The sequence below is a fragment of the Lytechinus variegatus genome, chromosome 8, assembly GCF_018143015.1.
Source record: "Lytechinus variegatus isolate NC3 chromosome 8, Lvar_3.0, whole genome shotgun sequence".
Classification (NCBI taxonomy): domain Eukaryota; kingdom Metazoa; phylum Echinodermata; class Echinoidea; order Temnopleuroida; family Toxopneustidae; genus Lytechinus; species Lytechinus variegatus.
In genome coordinates, this window is record NC_054747.1 from 10,559,520 (window position 1) to 10,585,094 (window position 25,575).

At 39.2% G+C, this 25,575-nt stretch overlaps 1 protein-coding gene across 1 annotated transcript in view; it reads left to right on the top strand.

Moving 5' to 3' along the window:
* The window catches only part of LOC121419962, a 51,882-nt gene extending 26,943 nt beyond the window's left edge, over positions 1-24,939 (top strand). Inside the window, exons 20-28 of the mRNA XM_041614466.1 lie at positions 678-874; positions 4,045-12,008; positions 13,400-13,687; positions 14,992-15,125; positions 15,580-15,743; positions 16,925-17,011; positions 17,432-17,561; positions 18,628-18,723; positions 21,842-24,939. Of these exons, the coding sequence (XP_041470400.1) occupies positions 678-874; positions 4,045-12,008; positions 13,400-13,687; positions 14,992-15,125; positions 15,580-15,743; positions 16,925-17,011; positions 17,432-17,561; positions 18,628-18,723; positions 21,842-22,015 (9,234 nt within the window). The 3' untranslated portion in view covers positions 22,016-24,939. The remainder of the gene's footprint in view (positions 1-677; positions 875-4,044; positions 12,009-13,399; positions 13,688-14,991; positions 15,126-15,579; positions 15,744-16,924; positions 17,012-17,431; positions 17,562-18,627; positions 18,724-21,841) is intronic.
* The last annotated feature ends 636 nt before the right edge of the window (positions 24,940-25,575 follow it).

A 25,575-nucleotide genomic window follows, 5' to 3' on the forward strand; every position in this document is an offset into this window, starting at 1 on the left:
CTGAGCTATCGCGCCTATTATGAAAAAAACAATTGCGCACTGAAAAGGACTCAGACTGCTCGCCAATTTAGCTCTCGTCTTATGTAGTGGGCAGGGTATGTGACTTTGGATCTAATGGGTCACTTTGTAAAACATTGAAAATATTTCAGAGGTAAAATTGATTCAAGGACATCGTTGGTCATTGCCATGGAAGCCTTTTGACTGGCCTTAGAAATTGTCCCTTTGTGTTGTAACATAGAAAAGTGACCTTGCTGTAAAAATATCAGAAATTAAATCTGTCTTCCTTGGCCCCGTCTTACAAAGAGTTACGATTGATCCGATCAACCTCAACTAGATGGAAATCCATCAATGTCCTAATTTTTTCTATAGGAAATTTGCACAATGTACTTTGTGAGCAAAGATAAGCATACTGAATTGTCAAGAAAATGATGATTTTATGCATATACATATCAAGAAAATACTTTGAATAAACATGCATTTTAGATGATGACATTGCTGGCTTTCCATAGTTGTGGTTGATCGGATCAATCGTAACTTTGTAAGACGGGGGCCCAAGTCATAAATCATTTCAGTACCCGACAACGGGGATGGCCGGATTCACCTTGCACTCACAGAGATCACCCTCACCATCTGTAAATTAATGCTTTTTTAACGGAACCTTTCTTTCTGATGTGCAGATCATGGGTTCTGACTTGTTTGGTGTCCTGCGCCGAGTGTGCGTCAGCCTAGACAACATGAAACTCAACAGGACATTCTCACAGGGGCTTGAAACCAAGAACATCAATGTGATGATAGGATCCTGGTCACTGGAGTCTCTAGGTCACCTGGGGTTCCTGTCAGACACTGAGAACAATCTCTTCCCCTTGGATTTTGCGTGAGTATTAATGGGCTTCTTTTCTTCGCACCCACTTGGCTAATGATAATTTGTACATGTCATAGAAGAACAAGACGTGTGGAACACCAAACAACTCAGAAAAAAGAGGGTCCCTGTTGTGCTTCCTGAAAATCCTCAATCTGGTGTAGGGGATAAAACCACTGAAAGATCTTGCAAATGTTTTGGTCTACAATTCCTTCTTGAACTATGTGGATGGTAATGCCAGATGGCAAGTCCGCTCATCGCCTATTATTTCCCACATAGTACAAAAAATAATACTCTCATTAAAATGATGAAGAAGGAGGGTTTAAAGGTACTGTGTATCTTTTACTAAGTATTTTGTACATACCCAAAACCAGCAGCCGATTTCAAAAATTCTCAAACCAAGATGAAACATGTGTACAAGTGCATGTATTAGAACTAATAAACCCTGAAAACAACCATTATTGAGAATGAAAAGCTAAAACTACAAGGCAAACCCCGATTTTGTAAATAGGCGTCTTATAGACACCTAAATAATACACATAAGTGTATGGGATGAAATTAAGATGATGTTTCCAGTCACTTTATATTTCAACTTTTGAAGCACTAAATAATTATTTTCGAACGCAATTTTTTCTGGGCATTATTTTTGTTACATATCACAGACACAGGTGACAAGGGTGACCATCTAGCTCATATTTTTTAAAAGTCAAACCAATGTTAACCAATCACTTGAAGTTATTGTGTATCTTTTGCTAAGTATTTTGTACATACCCAAAACCAACATTAAGTCACCTGAAATGAACTTGGATATTTTCCTTTAGTTTGAAAAAAAGTACATGCTAATCTTTAACATGATACCAAACTGATCCACACCAATACTCAGTTGAATACAGAGGAAACTAGACGAGAGCTTAAAGGACAAGTCCACTCCAACAAAAACTTTATTTGAATAAAAAGAGAAAAATTCTACAAAGATAACACTGAAAATTTCATCAAAATCGGATGTAAAATAAGAAAGCTATGGCATTTTAAAGTTTCGCTTATTTTCAACAAAATAGTTATATGAACGAGCAAGCTACATCCAAATGAGAGAGTTGATGACATCACTCACTCACTATTTCTTTTGTATTTTATTATATGAAATATTTTTATTTTCTCGTCATTGTCATGTGAAATGAAGTTTCATTCCTCCCTGAACACGTGGAATTCCATTATTTTAACATTTTGTGCTTCAGGCAAGGAGGTCCTAATCGTCAAATTCGTAAAAATTGAAATATTGTATAATTCAAACAATAAAAAACAAAAGAAATAGTGAGTGAGTGACATCATCGACTCTCTCATTTGGATGTAACTGGCTTGTTCATATAACTATTTTGTTGAAAATAAGCGAAACTTTGAAATGTCATAACTTTCTTATTTTACATCCGATTTTGATGAAATTTTCAGCATTGTGCTTGTCTGATTTTTGTCTCACCTGCGAAGCAGAGTGAGACTATAGGCGCCGCTTTTCCGACGGCGGCGGCGGCGTCAACATCAAATCTTAACCTGAGGTTAAGTTTTTGAAATGACATCATAACTTAGAAAGTATATGGACCTAGTTCATGAAACTTGGCCATAAGGTTAATCAAGTATTACTGAACATCCTATCAAAGTTTCATGTCACATGACCAAGGTCAAAGGTCATTTAGGGTCAATGAACTTAGACCATGTTGGAGGAATCAACATTGAAATCTTAACCTGAGGTTAAGTTTTTGAAATGTCATCATAACTTAGAAAATATATGGACCTAGTTCATGAAACTTGGACATAAGGTTAATCAAGTATCACTGAACATCCTGCATGAGTTTCACGTCACATGACCAAGGTCAAAGGTCATTTAGGGTCAATGAACTTTGGCCGAATTGGGGATATCTGTTGAATTCCCTTCATAACTTTGAAAGTTTATGGATCTGATTCATGAAACTTGGACATAATAGTAATCAAGCATCACTGAATATTTTGTGCAAGTTTCAGGTCTCATGATTAAGGTCAAAGGTCATTTAGGGTCAATGAACTTTGGCCAAATCGGGGGTATCTGTTGAATTACCATCATAACTTTGAAAGTTTATTAGTCTAGTTCATTAAACTTGGACATATGAGTAATCAAATATCACTGAACATCCTGTGCGCGTTTCAGGTCACATGACCAAGGTCAAAGGTCAATGAACTTTGGCCGAAGTGGGTGTATCAGTTGAATTACCATCAAAACTTTGAAAGTTTATGGATCTGATTCATGAAACTTGTACATAAGAGTAATCAAGTATCACTGAACATCCTGTGCGAGTTTCAGGTCACATGATCAAGGTCAAAGGTCATGTAAGGTCAATGAACTTTGGCCATGTTGGTGTTTTTTGTTGAATAACCATCATATCTCTGTAAGTTTATTGGTCTAGTTCATAAAAAGTGGACATAAGAGTAACCATGTATCACTGAACATCTTGTGCGAGTTAGAGTAGTATTCAAAGTCAGCACTGCTGCTATATTGAACCGCGTGATGCAGGTGAGACGGCCAGAGGCATTCCACTTGTTCTCTATTGATTCAAATCAACATTTTTCTGAGGTGGACTTGACCTTTAAAAAGCTAGGAGACAACAATATTTGGATTTCAGGGTTTACACAAGCATGAGATATACTCACTGTTCAATCTTCAGTGAAACTGCCAGGTAGTCCACTAAATGGATTGCCAAAAAAACTCTTGTATCCGGTTTTCTATTCAATTTTGCAACTTGAATTTTTACTATATAAAGATCAATAATTACTCTTGGGAATATGTTTGTTTTGAAGATAAAATGACTGATTTTGCTTTTTGCCAAAGAACCTTATTGTTGGTTGGAGGTGGTGGGTCACCTATTGACTTTCAGAGGTGCAAGTCTTCAGGCTTTTGCCTAATTTAAGTCTCTGGCAACTTCCCATTCCGGGCTTTCCAATGCTTTATATTTTGCTGCATATGTATGGCCTTTCACAATTGTCCATTCATTTCTGGCTCAGTGAGTAGATCTGACTGACTGACATCCCTTTATTGTCTGTTTAGCAGTTTACATTGATTGAGTATAAAATGCAACAACTTTTCATGTTAGGACTTATATGAACAAGGCAAATTTAACTTTCTGTATGACAAATGTCTATTTTTTCCCCTTTCTTTGCAGCTGTTCAAGAGTGTACTGGAGTACAATGGATCCATGCAGGCGGTGTATCTATACCATGCGCATCATTGAGGTGAATCCATTGACCTCCCCTACGACCCCTCAGGAGATCAACCATACCACAGAACACAGCCCAGGCAGTTATCCCTTCAGCAGGAAGTCCACCTTACAGGATGAGGATGATACAGACCTCCTCACTGATGCTCTCATGGAAGCCACAAAGGAGAGCAACGAAGCTGCAATGGCTCTTGATCAGGTTGCGGCACTTCTTGCAGGGTCTCAGACGGTCAGTGAGATCCAGAATGCAGCGGATGCACTGGCCGCAACGTCTTCGCTGTTTGAGATGGATGATGGTATCCTAGATTCCTTGAACCTTGATGCGAATCTGAATTCTGGTCTAGACAGCGATGGCATCATGGACATGATGGCTGATCTTGGCAACCTTGATGGTCTGAACTCCGATGGAGACTTGGGCGAGTTATCTGAGGCTGGAGAAAAGCTCCTACCAACGGATAAACCTGAGTTGCTTCCACCAGGAGATTCTGCAAGTTTGGACATGGTGGATTTAGTTTCAGACGCGGGTAAAGATCTGCAAGGAGAAACCAGTACCCCTCCTGTAGAAGCACCTCAAACTGCCAAGTCAGATATGCCATCTGGTTCTAAAGAAATGCATACTCCTGAATTAAACATGGACATGGTTGAAAAATCTGAAGAAGTAGGAGTGGAGGGAAGCATTGACCACAATGTAGATATCACTGAAACTTTGGCTGATGTAAGAAACAATGATGATATTGAAAAGTCAAGTGATCCAAGCATTTCTGTTACTGTGGATGAGCATGCAGAGGTTAAAAGACCAGATTCACCATTAATCAGCCCCCAAAAGGTGCCATATGTGAAGTTAGTAGACATCAAGGACAAGCAGTTGGCCTCTATTGTCACATCAGATTCTTCAGAATTTTCTGATACTTTAGATGCTTCTCACACCTCTGTGCCAGTAGATGACCAGACTGAGGTAAGAAGACCAGAATCGCCTTTGATTAGCCCAAAGAAGGTGCCCATTTTGAAGTTAGTGAAACTTCCTTTGGAAGAACATGAAAAGAACTATACAGAGTCTGAAGACGGCTCTTCAGAAGCAACCTCAGAAATCTCTAGGAGCACAACACCTTGTTCTAGCAGCAGGAACTCTTTCGATAATCCTCAAACTTCTGGTGTTTTGTCAGAAAGTGTACCCCAAGCACCTGATCAACCGGGAAGTGATCCTGGAACAAGCCAAATTTTGGCACTTCCTTCACTCTCCATCAGTCCAAGTGGTGAGGACTCATCGTCAAGTGATCAACCGTGGGATGAAAGCCCTGAGGTCATGGACTTAAAGGAAAAATGTGATAACTCAAAACTTTCCAGAGAAGGAAATGTTCCTGGTCTTGCCAACTGTGATTCAGAACAAATTCCAGTCACCAAGGATCTTGCAGATGAATCCAATGATGTTAGAACTGTCCAGAATGATGGACTTATAGACCAAATAGATCATTCTTCCCGTACAACTCCAGAGAGAATGGAAGCTTGTTCCACTTCAAGTGTCGTACCTGAAGCATCATGTGAAGAACCTGTCAGGGAGGCAACCTCAGAAATGACTGTTCGTGCCCATCCGGAAATTAGAGAAAGCACCCCTGTAAATGAACAAACAATTACGGAAACTGATGTACTGGAGAGTGTCTGCCAAAACAAAGAGCCTCTTAAGCTCACTGAAGGAAAATGTGATGTTCCAGAAAACCCAGAATTCCTTGTTCAACAACAACACATGGACATTGAAATTACTCCTGAAGGTAACTTAACAGATGATGAAGCTGCGACTAACATCCCCAGCTTGAGTATCAACAAAGAGACTCTTGAAGAAGTTAAAACAAGTGAAGATGGCAGTAATATACCTGACTGCTCCGCAATCATTCATATTGCCGAGCCAGAAGAACCAAGGGATACTGAAAAAGATTGTATAGATGGAGCTCAGGACCAAGCAGATGGGCATGGGTTAAAGATGGACCTTCCGTCTGTGCAGGCTGATGTCGATGGGTCTGAAGAGACGAATGAGGCAGAAATACCTTTAGGAGATGCCAGTCAGTCATCACTGCAAAGTTCTTCCAAAGAGCAGACATTGGAAACAGGGTTGGTTGATTATTCAGAAGAAAAATCTCCAACTGAACAGACAAAATTGATTGAGGAGACCTCCCTTCCAGTACAGCAACAGAATAATGAAGTTGATATAGTTTCATTTGATGACAAAATAGCTATAGGTGCATTTAATGAGGAGCAGTCCATGTCTAACTTAGATGATACGGTATGTCAACCAGTAGATGGGGTGGAGCCGTCACAGAGTCCAGTCAGAGGAGAAGGTAATTGTACTCGTGATGAAGAAACAAAAGTGGCAAACATTTCCCAAGAGCAAGGACATTCTATTGATGTACTTAGAGAAGATGACTTGCCACCACTTTCTTCAGGAGCAGAGAATGATGGTACTAGTGGTCAAGATGAAAAGGTAGTAAAAATGTCTGGAGAAGAACAAATGCAACACATAGAAATTAATATTATGGATGATTCCTCAGTAGCCCATTGTGTGGGCATAGCAGCTGCTGCTGAACCAAATGCAGAAGATATGTCTGCTCCATCTTCTGTAGAACTTGATACAGATGCCATGGTAGTCGATCAAGATTCCTGCCACAGCACCGTCAGCAAACAAGGAGATGGCCATACTGAAAGTCCTGAAGGAAGACCTGTATTAGAGGATTTGCAAACTAAATCTCCCATACCAGCACAGTCTCATGCAGAACCTGATAGTGACCTCATTGTAGGCACCTCCACTGGCGGCACCCTCGCTGAACCAGCAGATAACCTTCCTGAAGAAGGAACATTTGCACAAGATCCCCTTCATATATCTCCTGTTTCATCTCAATCTCCTGCAGCAGATGACAATGATGACATGGTAGTCATATCCACTAGTAGCACCCTCAATGAACGGGCAGATATCCGTACGCAGTCTCCTGGAGAAAGTAGTTCCATATCTCCTGCAGAGCTGGAAATAGATGCTGTGGAAGCCACCTCCATAAGCAGCACATGCAGTAAACAGGATGACAGCCTTACTCATTATCCTGAAGATATTACTGTAGGAATTATTTCATCTCAATCTCCTAAACCAGCTCAAACTTTAACAGAACTGGAGACTGATGTTGTCGTAGACGCCTCCAGTAGCAGCACACTCACTAAACAGACAGATGCCTTTACTCCTCATTCAGAAGAAGAAACATTTGTGCAAGATTCCAAAACTCAGTCTCCTGCAGCAGTTGACTCTGATGCCACGTCAGTCACTCCGACTAGCAGCACCATCAGTAACAATCCAATAACAGTAATCGATTGTCCAGGGGAAAGTGCCGCTGTCTCAGATTCAACAACACAGCCTTCTACTAAACTTAGTGCTGATGTTGTATCAATATCTTCCAACTCAACGAGCAGTGCAGATGTTTTGAACCATTCCAATGGTATCGAGAGGCAAGATTCATATCCAGCATGTTCACCAGGTCCTCATCTGCCTGTCCAAGATGAAAACACACCCAAAGAATCTCTACCAGACAGTTCTGACAATGTTTTGACAGGGTTTCCAGATGATGACAGTTTATCGAACCCTGAAGATGGTTGTCATGAGGTACAAGATTTAAGCAGTGATGAGGAGGTTGAACCCATCCCGAGATTAGAAGAACCAGATCCAAGACTTGGAGACTTGACAAGTTCTCAGTCACCATCTCACGCCTTACAGGAAGACATAACTGGACCTGAAGTTGATACACCAACTGATGTTTACCATGAACTTCCAAAGGACACAAGACAAGATCATTTACAAGAAGAGAATGTGAGCGATGTTAAAAATGTAAACTCTAAAGTGACAGATCTTAGAGAGCCATTGAGGGAACTTGATTCTGGTTGCATTCCTGAACAATCTCCAACATCACTTGTAAATGAGGATAATACATGTTTGAAAATGGCGTCAGCAGAACAAAATGAGAAAGTAGTGGGACATGGGCATACTCATATCAGTACTGGTCATATTCCGGAATTACCATTTGATGGTGATAGTGATGTTTCAGCTTCTGATCCTGTCAAGCATGTAGAAAGAATATTAGAAGACCTTACTGAACACAAGACAAAACAAAAGGAAACAGGTGATTCATCAGAGACATTTGCAGCTGCCCGATTGGTGCAATCTGAAAATAAAGGAATCAATATTGATGACGAAGGGCATTATGAAAACCAAGAGCTCTCACTGAACCACCGCGTTGAAGGCAAAGCTGAAGTCCTTGAAGTCGGTCTCAATTCTAAAAACTTGACAGAAGAATTAAGAATGCAGGGGGTAGGGGAAGAAGATATCATGGGGATAGTTGCATCCCAGAGATCACGATCACAGAATGTCTCAGATGGTACCAAACCGGTGGTGGCTGGCATTAGAACACCTCCAAGACGCCTAAGTTCAGACCCAGAACATGAGTCTATCTTCAAGGCACTTGCATCATCGTTATCAAATTCACTGGGAAAGAAAAACAACAATAATCGGAAGAGTCCTAGAACACAGGAAAGAGAACCTATTCTGTCTGCATTCGCTTCTGATCTTAACTATAGATGTCACAGAGATGCTAAAGAAAGTGATCCTGTCAAGAATGAGTCAAAGAAGACTGAAAATATTGTGTCTCCTACCACATCAAGACATCTGTTTAAGAAGTTTGACAGCCCTAAATTTGCTAATGCTTTCAAGTCTTTCATGGAAACAAAGCAAAAATCTCTGGGGAAGGTAGTAGATGATATGTTAGAAGATAAAGATTTAATTCCTGAAGAAAAGACCGATGAGACTAAGAAAAGGAGAAGCAGCAGGCTCGCAGGCCTTGATCTCTCCTCTGAAAGGTTTCACCATGTGCTGCCAAATGGAGACGACTCGCATTTAGCAGGTTCTCTCAAAAACCCTGATCAGATTAAACGGAGGACACGTCACAGTTCTTCAGATGTTGTGGAAAGTGACGATTCATCCTCAAAATTAGATGTTCTGGATGTTGGTCACAGAGGCAGAAAAAAGTATCCCATGCGAACAACTTCTTCAAGATTACTGAGAATTGCTGACAGCGGGGATACAGACAACCAGGTGTTCTCACAAGAAGAGAATACTATCCCTGATCAAGAATTTCTAGAAGGACAAGATGAAAAAGCTGTTATCAGGAAGTATGGTGATGGCAATGATGGTAAAAGACGGCTGTCCTCAGATGAAATTCTAAAAAGCCCAAGATCAAACCAAAGAAAAAGGTCCTATCTTGTCAGTCAGCAAGATGAGTTTGTTGGTGATCAAGAGGAGAAAGAGAATGAGGCTGTCAAAGGCAGGAGAGAACGTCCGAAGAAATCCATTGATTCTATATGGAGCCCTGAAAAGGAATGCGGGACACTGAATCATATTGAGGCTGAAGAGGTTGAAGGGAGACCAATGAGAACAAGGGGACTCTCCAGGAAATCAAGTTCAAGAATAAAGGAAATCATTGCAGCAGAGCTTGAGGACGATGACGACGAGCAAGAAACAGAGATCGTTCAGAAGAGAGGAAGAGGAAGGCCAAGAAAGTATCCCACTCCAGTAGTTCAAAACAAGAACGTAGTTCAAAACAACAGAGGAAGAGGGAGACCGAGGAAGTCTGAATACAATGCTATCGAACAAGGTCTTTCGAGGGAACAAAGTGAAGCTAGAAAACGCGGTAGAGACAGTTCTGGTGGTGATAGAGTGTCTGAAGAGGGAAAACCTGGAGATGAAGCCATGCCTAAAAGGAAACGCACGATGCTCTCGGATCAGCCAACAGAAAAGGATGAAATTCCTGATCCTAATGAATGTGGTGATGATGACAGCAAGAAGAGAACAAGAAGTGAATTAACAAGTACATCTGATGAGGAGCAACAAGATTCGGAGGAGCAGCTTCCAAGATTGAGGACAAGAAGCTCTGCCAAGAGATTAAAACCTGGAGAGCAGCCTGTAGAAGGTGAAAAAGAAATGGACAGCAACTCGGGTCTTGGCACCCAAGAAAGAGAAATGAATTCCAATAAAGAGTCTGCGGTTACTCCTGGAACCCCTGGAGATGGAATGGAGGGTAGGCACGTTGGTGCATCCAAGCAAGACAGTGCCGTGCCAGACGAGGCAGCAGTGATACAAGGGAAAGTTGCATTGACTGCAGAGCCAGAGCAGTCACAGGAAGTAGATTTCTCCAGTGAGTCTCCGAAGAAGAACCAACATTCTAAAAAAAAGGTGAGAATCTCTGTGAAGATAGATCCTGTGACAGGAGCCATTTCTGATGTTATGACTTGCAGTGATGTTGAGTCAACGGAAGATGATGAGAGCATATCCAATGATCCACCACCACCAAAAATTCTGTCCATTGAAGCTAAATCACCTCAGCCTAAGTTGCCTGTCCAGACACCATGGGATATTTTCAGCAAATCCACTCAGGGAGCTTCTGACCTGCCCAACAATAATCAGAAGATCTTCTGTGTTCAGACCAAGTCCAATACAGGAACAAAGAAGATGATCATTGGCAAAGATGTTACTACAAATGAAGTCATCTATGGGAATGGTCCAAGAAGTGTCAGGAATCCTACAGTGGGCCCAAGGTTCCGGGGACCAAATTTAAACCGTATCCCTGGTGTGCAGCACAATAACACCAGACAGGCAAGGACAAGAGGACCATTCTCAAGAAGTAGTCCAGTTGTGTGGGAGGGCTATACTCTGAAATCTAGTACTGATGCCAAATTAGTCAATGGTCCGGGTGTTTCACAGCAAATAAGTGCCGGTTTGCAATCCTCGTTTCAACAGAAGATACAGGGTAGTGTTGCGAATGTTGCTGGACAGCCCATGTCAATGACTGTACAACCAATGTCCAACGTCATGCCCAATGCTGCTACTAGTGTCCTTTCATCTCATGGAATGCCAACTTCTCAAGGTTTCCAACATCTACCCCGTACAACAGTAGTGGCAACGACCATTGTTAGCACTTCAGGCTCTGCTGATGTCCTGTCGGTGATCACCTCTACAGCTGCTTCTAGTACTCTTACCAGTTCCGCTCAGGAACAATACCTTTCTATCCTTCAAAGGTCATATCAGGGTGCTCAGATGCAGCAAGCCAGTGTTTTATCAGGAATGATGCAACAGTCCTACCCGCAGACAGGTCTGCTCCAAAACCTTGGTATGCCACATAGAGGTGCTGTCAGTCCAGAAGTGACACCATTCATCAACCAAACGCATCCGGCCATCATGGCATCACCAACCCTCCAGACCTTACAGACGATCCTCCAGCAGGCTGGGGTTCAGTCATCCATGGGCCAGATGACACCAAGTGCTTCCTCGCTCACACCCAGTCCCCCTCGTATCATTCCAGTCAGTCCTCTCGTGCCGACCTCCCCATTGGACAACTCCATCTCAGGGCTCATCACCTCACTTTCTCAACCTTTCCCACAACAGCCTGCAGTAGTTCAACTCGATAGTTATAGCGAATCATCTCCATTCCATATTGAGCACTTGTACGCGAGACAGAAGCCTGGTGGAGCCAGCAAGAGACGGAAAACCCCTCATCAGGTCAAGGTCTGGTTCGATTCCTACGGCAATTTGAAGAATGAAGACGATGAAAACGAGGATACACCAAACAATGTCCATAGTCCGTCTCCTGTCAAATCCCCACTGGCCAAATCGCCGCCTGTCAAGTTGCAGTTGGTCAAACCACCATCGGTCAAGTCACCCGTGAGGATGAAGAATCCAACCAACTCGTCAAGGGCACGTGTCAAGAACCCGACCTTCGGTGTGGACGAACCCAGAAGCAGCAAATCTGCGATCAAGATGTCCAAGAAGAAATCCAAAGGTTCTGATGCTTCGTCAAGTTGGAATTCCAGCACCAATTTTGATCCTTTCGCTGGTGAGTAATCCCAGATCATATTTCATACCCTGTGAATTTATTCAAGGGGAAGTTCACCCTAACAAAAAGTTTATTGTAAAAAAAGCAGAAAAAATAATAAAAAATATTGCCGAAGGTTTGAGAAAAATTCATCAAATAATTAAAAAGTTATTAGAATTTCAATTATTTGATTTGTGACGTCATATGCGAGCAGCATTCCTACATAGCGAATGGTAAAAAATCAATGAAATGTCATTTTCTCAGAAAAATGAAAATGGTTTTCACTGTACCTTTTGTATATCAATAGACAAATCATTTCACACCCGATCATGAATAGAAAACAAAATTAAGTCATCAGGAACCATACACAATTTGAAATTCATGCATTTTATATTACATAACACATGGGGCAGCTGCTTGTTTATGACGTCACAAATCCAAAACTTTGAACTCTAATAACTTTCTTACTCTAACGGATTTTCCTCAAACCTTCACCAATATTTTTTACTATTTTTTCTGCTATTTTTACAACAAAGTTTTCTTCAGGGTAAACTTCCCCTTTAAGCCATTACATGTAGGTCATACATACAGCATAGATTACTGTAATTTACAGATTGTACAGATTTTGGTATGTGTAAACAGGAGAAATAGACAATCTTGTAAATTATATCAGTAGGTTGGTAACACTTTTTTCTAATCATTTCCGGAAAGTCTGTAGCCGTTGCTTTTAAACCTTTATTTACAGTCTTAACAGGTTGATAAATAATATGTTTATGTAGAGCCTCATCTTGAAAAAAAAAGAAGCAAAGATGTCATCTCTATTGCATAAACAGCGGCCCCCTCTGCTGCAAATAAATCAGTAAATCCACCCCCTTTAAAAATCTTACATTCTCCTGAATTCACCTTTGAATTAGAATGCATGAATACCTGCAGTTCAGGACAATATTATAGAAATTAGAATTGACATTTTAAAGGATGGACCTTCTTGTCAATTTTTATTCATTAATGAATTACATGTGCAGTCAAAGCTGCTTTAGAGAGATCAACTTTTCATCAGGACACCTGTTTATAAAGACTATAGGTTGAATTTCCCCGGAGTGGTATCCCCCATTGAAACTTTTGTGGCAGGAACCTGTTCATAAAGACCACCTGCATGTAATGAAAACCTCTATTCTTGTCTGCCACATGCAGTATTTACTAAATATACAAGCTTGACTTTATATGTTTCTTTTGGCAAGAAAAATAAAAGAAAATTGAATTTTATTGCATCAAATTTACCAAATACTGCAAGAGCATCATTCGCAAAACATAATTGACTGCGCACGCGCATTTCGGGCTCTTTTGTAATTTTTCACACAAAAAATCATGTATTAAAATAAGTCAAACGTTTCATCCCTCATTTCCTGCGATAGGACTGTCGGGTGAAGATGCATTCCTTGCCGCCATGCCAAACCTCGGCCAGCCCGATTACCATGACGATAGCCCCTCCCTACTCCTCACCTTGATGGAGCAGGAGAAGAGGCGTGGCCCCAGTACCACGCCCCGCAGGCCGTCCAACCGACCTCATCTGATGTTTGAGATACGGAGCGACGATGGGTTCGAGACGAGGGCTGAGACGATGGAGGAAGCGTGGGGTCGGGTGGTGGAGAGGGTCGGTGAGCTACGCACTAATACAAGGATGAAACATTTATCCTTCGATGGTAAGTCAAGCTGTCATGGCATAAAATATATCTGCCCACTCAATCAAAACTCAATGGTCTGTATCTGAACTCGTGTTTATTCAAACTCTTGGCTCCGTATCACAAAGATTTAGCCATCAATTGCTAATTGGACTGACCAATCAAGATCATTGTTACTTGCGCATTTAGTTCAAAATACTGACCAGGAACCAATGAAAAGTGTTCTTTCATAGTTGCTATCATCGCTAAGCTTTGTGTTACGGGCCCCTGGTCTAAAGTTGCGTTTATACTATGGAGCGCCAGACAATACAAAAAATTTTAACATTGGACCCTCCATTTATCAGCTTATTTTATTTATAGCCTGGTGGTTGAGTCGCTGCCCGGAAAGCAGTAGATGGCAGGTTCGAATCCCACTGGTTCCAATTTTTTCCGACTTATGATCTTATGATTTTCATTTCAGATCGAGCATACTGATCTTATGATTTTCATTACAGATCGAGCATACTGATCTTATGATTTTCATTACAGATCGAGCATACTGATCTTATGATTTTCATTACAGATCGAGCATACTGATCTTATGATTTTCATTACAGATCGAGCATACGGATCTTATGATTTTCATTACAGATCGAGCATACTGATCTTAAACAAATAGGAGTAATGCCGAAAATTTGTTAACAGCTTATTTTACTTGTATCATTCATAAATGTCTAGGAATGATAGCTAAATAGTTTTCTTATCGCATGAGGAAACACCATAGTAAATATAAGAAACATGCAATGTGAACAAAATTCTGAAAATTTCTCAGCTTCCCATCATTTTAGTGCATAACTTTAGAAGATACAAGTATGGAAATAGGTTGTTAGGGTGGGGGGGGGTTGGATCAGGTGCAGATTTCCTTTATATGATGCATTTGCAACTCTTTTTCTTATTGAAAAATTTGAAAAACTTTCTTTTCAACCATCAAACATCTTAATTTAATTTATCCCATCATATTTCCTAATTATTATATGTTTAATTTATCAGTACAAGTCTTGAATTTTATATTTTACTGTCCATAGGGACTGCCTCGACAGAACATTTGCTTTGTTCTTTTGCAGTTTCCCATTTCATGTTCATTTTTTATACATGTGCTGTAATTATCCTTATACATTCTTAGCCCTTTTCTAAAATCTTTCTTGCATCTTGCTATGTGTCTTTGTTTCCTTGTTTTTTATGTATTTTTGATGTTTTTTGTATGCTCAATGTATTTTAATGGACGTGAATAAATAAATATAAAAAAATAAAAAATTATTGTTTCTCCATGTTCTCTCCCTCTTTAGGGGTGAAAGGTATGAAGATGCTTGGTATCACACACGAAGCCATTATCTATCTCCTTGAGCAGCTCTACGGAGCAGGGAACTGCCATAATTACAAGTTCAAGTTCCACAAGCATGAGGAAACGCCAGAAGATGATGTAAGTAATGGGGGACTCCTCAAATTGTTTCAAAGCAATCTTAACCCTGTACGGCCGAAGAGCGGGGGGGGGGGGTCATTATCTATATCCTTAAGCAGCTCTACGGGCCAGGTATCCTGATACAAGAAAAAACAATGATACAAGAGAAGAACAAAAGGGAGCAATAGACTTGGAGTAAGGGCAAATTAGTAAACAGAAGTTGGGAAGCAATGTAAAAGGGAAAAGATAGGAAAGAAATGAAGAATAAGACAAGCTCCAGAGTAGAAGACATACCAGAACAACAGGATAAAATTGTACATGTAAATGATGCTCAGTGAAATATGAGGGTAGTTAAGCACCTTTTACCGAGTTCATCAGACACATTCTACATTCACTTTTGTTTAATGATATAAGCACTCCATTAGTTTACTCTTTCATTGTGATATGGTCTTTGTAATTTTTTTTCTCCTATCAGGAGCCTCCAGTTAACCCCCATGGCTGTGCCAGGGCAGAGGTCTTCAAGCGAACTTCGACCTTTGACATCTTTAACTTCCTCGCTTCTCATCATCGTAACCGACCAATCTTCAGTGAGGTTGAGCAGCAGGATGAGTCCTCCGACATCCAGCATAAATCATCGAGGTAAATTAGATAAAGTCTGGGGGGGCACTCACATACATCGGTGGTACGGGGACGTGCCACTTTGATGGCCCCCTCTTTCGGAAGGGATACCCTGGAAACCTTGATTTTGATTGGCTGCTGAGCTCTGTTACCATGGTAGTTGCCATGATAGCAAAGTTACTGAAGTTGTGACTCTTTGTCTAATGCACCCTAAAATGCATAATTGCTCTCACTTTCGAATTACTTAATTGTTCAGAAGCCGCCTGCCCCGCTTACAGGACAACTGTTACGAAATGTCCCCGTTCCCCAGCCCTGCCAATATTGTCCAGTGCAAGCACCGTAAAGCTAGCTGTATGCACAGTTTCACAAATCTCTCCATACATTACCACCGTGCTAGCCATGTGGCATGGCTAGGCACACCCCCATCAAAATATAATTCGAGTCCCCCTGATTTTACAGTGTAGCCAATAATATTAGACATGCCAACCGTTCCCTGTGTAGAGTATTTGTTCCTCTTTTTTGCTATGAATATGTTAATACTATTTTTGTGTGATTTGTTACATGTTTTTAAAATTTCTGATCATGGAGTATGTATCACACACAGCGTGTGACACTAGAGCCGTCCGACGGTCCCAGACCGGTAAAAAATCACTGTCGGGCCAGTAACTTGTTGCATGAAAAGAACAAGTAAATTCTTGCCTGCGAATACGGTTGAAAGGGTCAATTATCAAGTTTTCAAGTAGCGTCATTTCACATGTTTTTTTACCGATCTCACTACAACAGGCTTGCAATTGTTACGTTGAGACAAATTTTTTGTAATATTCTCCTTTTTTTTTCGTTCTAAGAAAACCTTCTTCTGCCAACCTTCTTTTTGTAGAAGGTTGGCAGGTCTTTGATGTTATGTTCATAGGAGTTATACACAACAAAAGGCAGTCAACACAGCCAACAGACTCTTTGAATTTGAGAAAACTTGGCATAAGCTAAATGCGTCTCAGAGACCGGTATCAAAATCGGGATAATTAATTGCTACTTGTGTCCAAAGTGTAGTTTCCATCCTGTATTGTGATGTGTTTCAGGCTTTTTGAGGACAAATACATGCACTCGTACACATGTTTCATATTGGTTCGAGAATTTTGAAAATCAGCTGCTCACAAGGTGCCACAATCCCTATCAATTTGATTGCTTTATATTTTTGATATTAGGAGAGCGACGAGCCTTCAGGATCTGCCTATGGCAATGAGGTTCAGACATCTGAAACAAACAGCTAAGGAAGCCGTCGGTGTATACAGGTAAAATATATGTGACTATACTTCTGGTTGAATGCCAGCATATTTACAATGAATAACCTAGGTTAGCTTCTGTGTGAGCAGAGAGGTCCAAGGTATACTTTCCAGTGCCCTTGGAATGGTTGTTTGCACAGGGGGTGTTGGTTTGAATTTGACAAAACCCCGAAAAAGGATTTTGCTAAAAATGTATGTCATTTTGGTCCAGGACAAATTTGACAAGCAAAGAAAAAGAGAAAGAAAGAGAAAAGGGTTTTGTTACAAAATAAGTAGTTAAACATACTGCTACATACCTGTTAATCATCACAGTAAATAGTTAAACATACTGCTACCTAAGCTACATTTACAATCTAGGTGTCGTGCATGTTAATCTGACCTCTTAATTTCATATTCGCATTAATTATCCTATTTCTTGTCCCAAAACAGGTCTAGTATCCATGGGCGTGGTCTATATTGTCGCCGCCCCATTGAGGCCGGTGAGATGGTGATTGAGTACAGCGGTACAGTCATCAGGTCAATCCTTACCGATAAGAGAGAGAAATATTACGAGAGCAAGGTAAGAGCTCCTCTTATCACAGTGAAGCCATTCAGCCACGGATACAGATTTTTTTAAGGGATCTGTTTTTTCCAAAAAGATTTTACAATCCTACCCCCCCCCCACCTTCAAAAATGACGGGAAGTCATTTACAAATAAAGGGCATTTCATGCCCCCCCCCCCCCAGATAAAAATGACCAAAAAAAGTTGTCACTCACAATGAAGGCATTTTAGATTCCTTTTTTAATATTTTTTTTGAAAGAAAACCTTTTCTTATATCATCACACCAATCTGGCCCTGTCTTACGAATAGTTGCGATTGATCCAATCGATCGCAACTATGGAAAGCCAGCAAAGCCAACGTATTAAGTGCATGTTTATTAACAAAAAAATCTAGATATGAATGTATATCCATAAATTCATTGATTTCTTGACAATTTGGTGTGATCTCCTTTGTTTACAAAGGACATTTTGCAAATTTCCTTCAGAAAAAATTATGACACTGATGGATTTCCATAGAGTTACGATTGATTGGATCGATTGTAACTCTTTGTAAGACGGGGCCCTGATGAACATTTCATGGTGTTTTGAGAAGAATGAAGGAATTTCTTCATAGCAGTGTTTATAAAAATTGTGATATTGAGGGCTCATGATAGAAATATACTACATAGGATAACTTGAATTAACATGGAAATAAAATTTAAAAATGTCTGCTTTTCATGGATAATTTATTTCATTTCATTTATTTATTTTCCACAAATCAATCAAAATACAAAGAAAAACATACAACTCTTTCCGAAATAGTATGCATAATTACAATATAAATGCAGATTCTAAGTGGATGGACCTAAAGTAAAGCAAAAGCTTGTTGTGGATAGGCCCTTAACAAATAATTTATGTGTAATCATTGATAGATACAAATAATTATAGAAAAAATAGAGCTGAGCTCGGAGAAAGTTACAGAAACTGGACAAGGACGAAAACAGAGAACGTTACAAAGAACAGGGGCACACAGGTTACTAGACAAGACCACTAGTGCTGCATTTGGCGGAATGAAATAACTTTTTTTTTTCCTTTTGTCTCTCCAGGGTATTGGATGTTACATGTTCCGTATTGATGATTTTGATGTCGTTGATGCTACCACCCACGGCAATGCAGCTCGCTTTATCAACCATTCGTGTGATGTAAGTACTGCTAACCATTCAATCTCATACACTTTAAAGATAAATTCCAGTTCTAGAATCTAATATAATGACCACCCAAGAGTCTGTTTGTATGAATAAAAAATATGTGCCAAAGGATTCTGGAAGAAATTGTTTAATTGCTGAGAAATAAGCAAAATTAGCGCGGATTCGGTCACTTCCATCGGGTTCCAGCAATAATAATGCACTGTCCCACTTGTGCCTATCTGTGTTGGTGATCTTCAGTGTTATCGTATTTCAGCTTAGATTTTATGATTTCACAAAGTTCAGTTTATGTAACTGTACCAGATCTAGATCCACGATGATATAGTCATACTTAACCTTGGTTTTACAGACTTTCTCACGAAACTAGTGTTTTACTGCAACTACTATCATTTAGCTTTGATTTGCTTGTCCCAAGTTCATCTGCAGGTCATTTATTTGGATTCAAGAGACCATTTATATGATGCAACATTCTAAACAATCTATCGTATAGGCCTATTTGAATGATAATCTAATTTATTACTCGATATATTCATACTGAATTAATTATGTTACCAAATTGCAACACAAGGACTTTCCTCATAAAAACCATTTAGTTTACCTATACAAGTAGGAGCATAGGCTTGTTCATTCTCTGTATTATTGATGGCTGTCTCAAAACCTTATTTTTCCAAGACTAGCTTTTCATAACACACAGTCAATGAGAGACCACATACGGGCGATTCCACACTAGAACTTCAAAAATATCATAAATTTCAACATGCTTTCAATAAGTCATAAGTAGTGTAATATTTTACTATGATACCTAAATTTTATGAAAATTATGAGTTTTAACCAAAAGTGAAGACAGATATAGTTATTTGGGGGAGAACAATGGAATTCAAAATTTTCAATAATTTTGCTCATTGAATAGTCAAGTACAAATTCCACCTGAAACAATTATTTGCAAAGTCGGAGAAGATTGAAAATATTGCAGGTCAATAGAATAATATATCATTGATGGTTCCAAATAATATCTACAACATTTTCATGATCCATAATAGGGGCAGCCCTGATTTTTCCGAACCTATTTTTGGCAATGTCCCGTACGACACATGACAATGCAAAAGTTTTTCCTACAATTTTATTTTTGATGATGCAATTTCATAAAATGAGTTTCTCTTTGTTTGACCCATGGGTGATCGATTTATCCCATAAGGATCTAATTACCGCCCTTCATTTTTCAATTATTGTCCTATTAAAAAATGTCCCGTACGACACACAATATAATAATGCATTTAATTGCAGGATTTGGATTCAGAAACCATAAATAGTAGGCATATTTAAATTCATTTAATTGATTTAACATAAAGTGAACTGAAAAAGTACTTTGTTTATCTCCATAGAACATGAAATAGGTGATTCTAAACATTTTAATTGATTTCATGTAGGCTTATTCTTTTGTGAATCCCTTCAGCTAAACTGGTGATTTTCACTGATCAGAGCAGGTTAATTTCTTTTCATTGAGCATGAAAAGAAACTTTTATAATTATTTCAACCTAGCCTGGAAGATGACTCCCTCTTGCATGCTAATGTGGAATTATTATAAGATGTAAAAAAAATACATATCAATCATCATGATCATCTATTTGGACTTCCCTTGATGATCACTATTTTTTATATACAGTATTGAAACTCCTTACTTTTTTCAAGTTGTAAAAAAAATCTAGAAAATAAGACAAACCATATGGTTTCATGAAATGCAGATGGGTTTGAAAAAGCAGAACCGCATTTCTTTAGAAAAAAAAATTGTGACCAAAAAAAAGCAAAAAAGTGACAGTTGTGACATATATCATGTAGATATACATTTTATATAAAAAAATCATAACATCATCATTTTAGCCCCATAATTTATACAAAGTTTCATTCATTTATTGTTTAAATAGTGTTTGGAAATCATCAATTAGTTCCCTAAAATATAACTTCACACAAACCTGAAGTTTTTCAGCTCGTAAAAATGCTGTGAACACTTTTACATTTCCCGTCATAACATATATTGCTCCCAATTATATATATTGAGGTTACTTAACTGTATTGTCCTGAATGACTGCTTATTAAAAGATTATTCATAAATAAGCAAGAATTTAGGGGTAATGCTCCTTCTGATTGATAAAAAGTTCATGTTTATTTATTCAGGCTGTCCAGTACAACACGCAAGTGCCTGTACAACACACAAGTGTCCCGTACGACACACAAGTGTCCCGTACGACACACAAGTGTCCCGTACGACACACAAGTGTCCTGTACGACACACAATTGTCCCGTACGACACATTATTTTGTTTATGATATATTGACAGAAATATTCACCTAATAGTGGTTTCTAACCTAATGAATGTCTTAGTTTGATGGGATTATCATTATCATCAGCCAAATAATGTGATTGAAGAAGTCAAAGTGACGTAAAGTAAGAAAGTTTGGCTTCAATTTAGAGATGTCCCGTACGACACATTTTGAATGTCCCGTACGCCACAATGTTCTCGAAAATTATAATTTGCTTTATTTATTCATGAATGTTTATTTTGCTTTCTTTTATAAATGTGTTTGTTCTTGGGTAATTGAGTGTCAATTTGAGTTCAGTTTCTATGAAATTTATCTGCCCAACTCACAGACTTTTGAGTACAAACTTGAGGTTTCTAAAAAAGCCACTTTTTCTGCGTCCGTACGACACATTACTATTTTTCATCTGTATTATACAGGATGTGAATTCAAGTCATGTTAAGTCTTGGTTTTTCTTACACTCTGGTAGTAGTTGATGACCACCTATAGTTACTGGAATAATTTTGTTTTTTCTTGTCAAAAACTGTCAAATGTTCTCTAAATGTCCCGTACGACCCGTATGGAATCACCCATACAGTGTCGGTCAGTTTACTCTGCTTTAACCCTATCTAGGCTGGGATGTATATGGGGAGATTATATGCCCAGGAGTTACTCTCTGAGGCACCCTCCCCCACCACCCCCCCCCCCCCCCCTCCTGACTAGATAGGGTTGAGGGAATTATAATTCCTGCAGGTTATCATGCCAGTGCCCAAGTTCTGAAAAAATGAATAAATGTTCTTCATCCTATCTTGTTTTTGCAGCCCAATTGTTTCTCCCGAGTGATCGAGATCGGAGGTCAGAAGCACATCATCATCTTCGCCAGCCGACGCATCGCTAGAGGGGAGGAGCTGACGTACGACTACAAATTCCCAATTGAAGAAGTGAAGATCCCATGCAATTGCGGGGCCAGGAAATGTCGCAAGTACCTGAATTAGTAGGAAAAAAACCTCGGTGTAGGAGCTCCATCTTGCAGAAGTGATGTTAGTACAAAAGGACAGCACTTCTACGATGACAGATTACTGATCGAAGAGGCAAAAATATCTTGCAGTTGTGGCTCCAGGAAATGCCAGAAGTGCCTCAACTAGTGCATACACCTCTGTTGAGAAGCCATGATTTGCAGAGTTGTTGTCTGCACAAAAGGAAAAAAATTCTCCGACTGCAAATTCTTTCTTGACGAGGGGTAGAAATCCTGCACTTATGGTACCAAAAAACATTTGCCATAGTGAATCCTCTTCTTTCTGAGTTTTCTGCAATAAACACTCCCAATGGAAGAGGCCAAGACTCCCTCCAGGGCAAAGGAACCTAACTAGATGAGCAGAACTGAAGCAGGGAAGATGGAAACAAGTTCTGCTACAACTTATGCTGCAGTTGGTTCCAAACAGCGTGACTTTCGGCAGAGACAGCATATCCGTTATCTAGTCTGCCAGAGTGCCAGTTGATGTGATAAAGACCACCATGTACAACTGTGTCTGCAGGAAGCATCTTTAGTCTGTGACGGAGAAGACCGACTTAACAGAACAGAATACAGTCAAACTTGTCTCATAAGCCCATCATAGGAGAAACAGAAAAACAGGCTACTAGAGACGGCCTTCCTAGTCAAGCTCTATGACACATGTTCATGTCAAGTGGAAGACAATTTTAGTCACCACTAAAGTAGGCTTCTCTGAAGACATGTTTTGGCTATTGGCAGGTGGTTGCTAAGACAGGTTGACTGTATTTCCAAGTGGTCCAGGACACCTTCAGGAAATGCCAAAGCTTTATCTTCTTAACCTCTTCCAGCCATTCATCTTGGGCAGAGGTGGTTTTGTTCTTGGTAGTGGGATGCCCCAAACATAACTGTTTTTACATTAACTTGACAAAACTACAATGTATGTGAAGTGACTTCCCTTTGAGGTTTCAATACCCCAGGAATGCTTGCTCGAACGACACCCAGTTGTTGTCATGATCATTTCAACAACCAAAGAGGAAGGTTATTTGACTCGTACCTTGTGACCTTTGACCTCCAGGTCGCGCAGGAGGCACAAACTCTCAGGACAACGTTAAAAATGAAATATACAGTGCTCATAGATATAATAGTTGTTCACTTTTTATTATTTTTTTAGCAATAAAGCTGTGCTGTTATGAGAGCATTTCTAGCAGAGTCTACAAAGAGTTATATAGAAGTACTATGTGCTAGATATTTTTACCTCAATGCTGAATAGTTCAATTTGCTGTTGTTGTTGTTGTACTTGATGTCTATGCAGCTTTTGTAGTGATATGTTAGTGAACTTACAATAGAGTATACCTAGGTCAAGTCTCCTTTGACCTCAGAAGTATGTTGGATTTATGTGAAAGTCAACTTAGAAGTGGTCAATAACATGTTTTGCATAATCTGGGAGACATTACATAAAGACTGACACCTATGGTAACTTTATAATTATGGTATCTACCGTGGAAACCTTGATTTTGATTGGCTGCTGAGCCTTGTTACCATGGTATGTACCATGATAGCAAAGTTGCTGTTGAAGTAAATCTTTATGAAGTGTACCCTAATATGCGAAATTGCTCTCACTTCGGTGAGGTTTTTAACTTCCACAAGTTTGACTTAGGCATACTCAACTGTGTCTCATACATGTAGATATTTGAGACCCCAAGTGATATGTTCATTTTCTGTTGAATTGTTTGTCATTGAAACCCTCAAACTTGATTGCTTCGATGCACAATTGGAGTAAAACATATTGACATTGCAGAAAGGATTTTGGCTCTCATTTCATGTATATGTATGATATGTTTCACTTTTGATGTTCGATTAAGCAGGATCAAGGGGGCACATTTTAGTTTTCATCCGATAGAAATTGAACTTGATTCATGCTTTCCCTACTTTTCAGACTTTGACATTTCTGAGGGAAATTGGGGTCTGCCCGATTTCAAGATATTTCTCATCCTTTGTAGATTTCACTTTGCAAGGTTGATTTAAAACTCAAGCCTGAATCTGAAGCATTTTTATTTTAATTTGTTGGTTTGGAACCCCCCCCCCTTTTTTTTCTCTCTCTGTTTTCCTCCTTTTTCTTTTCCGGAATGGTGTTCTTTGCTATTACACTGCATTGTTATTGTGAAGGGAACTTGATTGCAGTTTTCTATGTACTTTTTATTTTTCAACATTATTAAGAAAAGGACTAAATCACTAAGCTGAACATAATTTCGATTTTTTTATTAAATAATTGACTTTGTTTATACAATAAATGAATTTCAACATGCCATGTATTTTTGTTCAGCTGAGACAAGATCACAGTGTTAGAGGTCATTTATAAATTTGATACTTTTAAATTGTTATGTGTACATAGTTATCCTTGTATCTTTTGTAATATTACAAACATTTCAGTTTTCAAAACATTCCTATTGAACAGAAGTCACATTTCTTTGTGTGCATAATCTTGGTATTCATTAAATTCAGTTTGAGCCTTCTGATGGCCAGATCTTTAGTCGTAATATTGCTGTCCCCCCTATGTTGCCATTTGTTACCATTTTGCATTGCCTTTATTTGATGTTAAATCATTACAAGATGACCACAGCATCTTCCAAATAACCTTTTTTTTTACTAGTTTGGTTTTATTAAGACGTGTAATAATAAATGCACAATTTCTATATCAAGTTCTTTATCAGCCAATCAAATCGAATGATTTTAGTAGCTTTAAACTGTTATTGCGAAATTTGGTTTGATGAAAAGGAGCCCAGGTTTGGATAAGAATGTACAGGCCCAGTTGCATAAAAGTTGCAATACGGGATCTTTTGCCACCCAACGGGTAATTACCATGGTAATATGCTCAACCATTTCATTAATATGCATGCCGAATTTACCATGCATCGGTTCTTACCTATGCATGGTTGTGAAAAAAAAATTGCCAAAAAATTCCACCATTCTATAAAACAAATGATACACAGGTTTGTTTGTGCTTCGGTAGGAGTAGGGAGCATGCAGTAACTATGGAAACTAGTCTAAATTCACTCTGCTGCTACTTGTGGGTTCAATAGTTCCATAGTTAACGTATTCTCACGAAATTTACTGATGCACTTACATTTGGGCACCATTTGAGATGGTAAAGTTGCCATAATAGTAACTTATATTTATGTGTTTGATCAGGACTTTTTTTCGTAACCGATCTCATTATACAGAGTTTCCACTAAATTATTGCCCAACTCTGTCCCTTGAAGATTTTAAGCCACATCAATCTGTGAAATTTGTGTTCAAAAAAATATTAGCGCTTGGTTTTTGAGCGACCCTTGTACCCTCCCCCATCTGCATGTGCGGGATGTAGGAAATGTATTCTTCTTATTGTTGTTGTAATTATCATTATGCTTGTTTTTTTTATTGTTTTATTTTATCATTACTACTAAATTAAACTTATGCCCTTATTGGAGTTTGTGCAATTCTTGAAATTTTCTGAATTTTCTCATGAATTTTTCCTTCTTTGTTTTCAGCATTATTAAACTCTCTCAAGTGTTGAAAAGCAGAAAG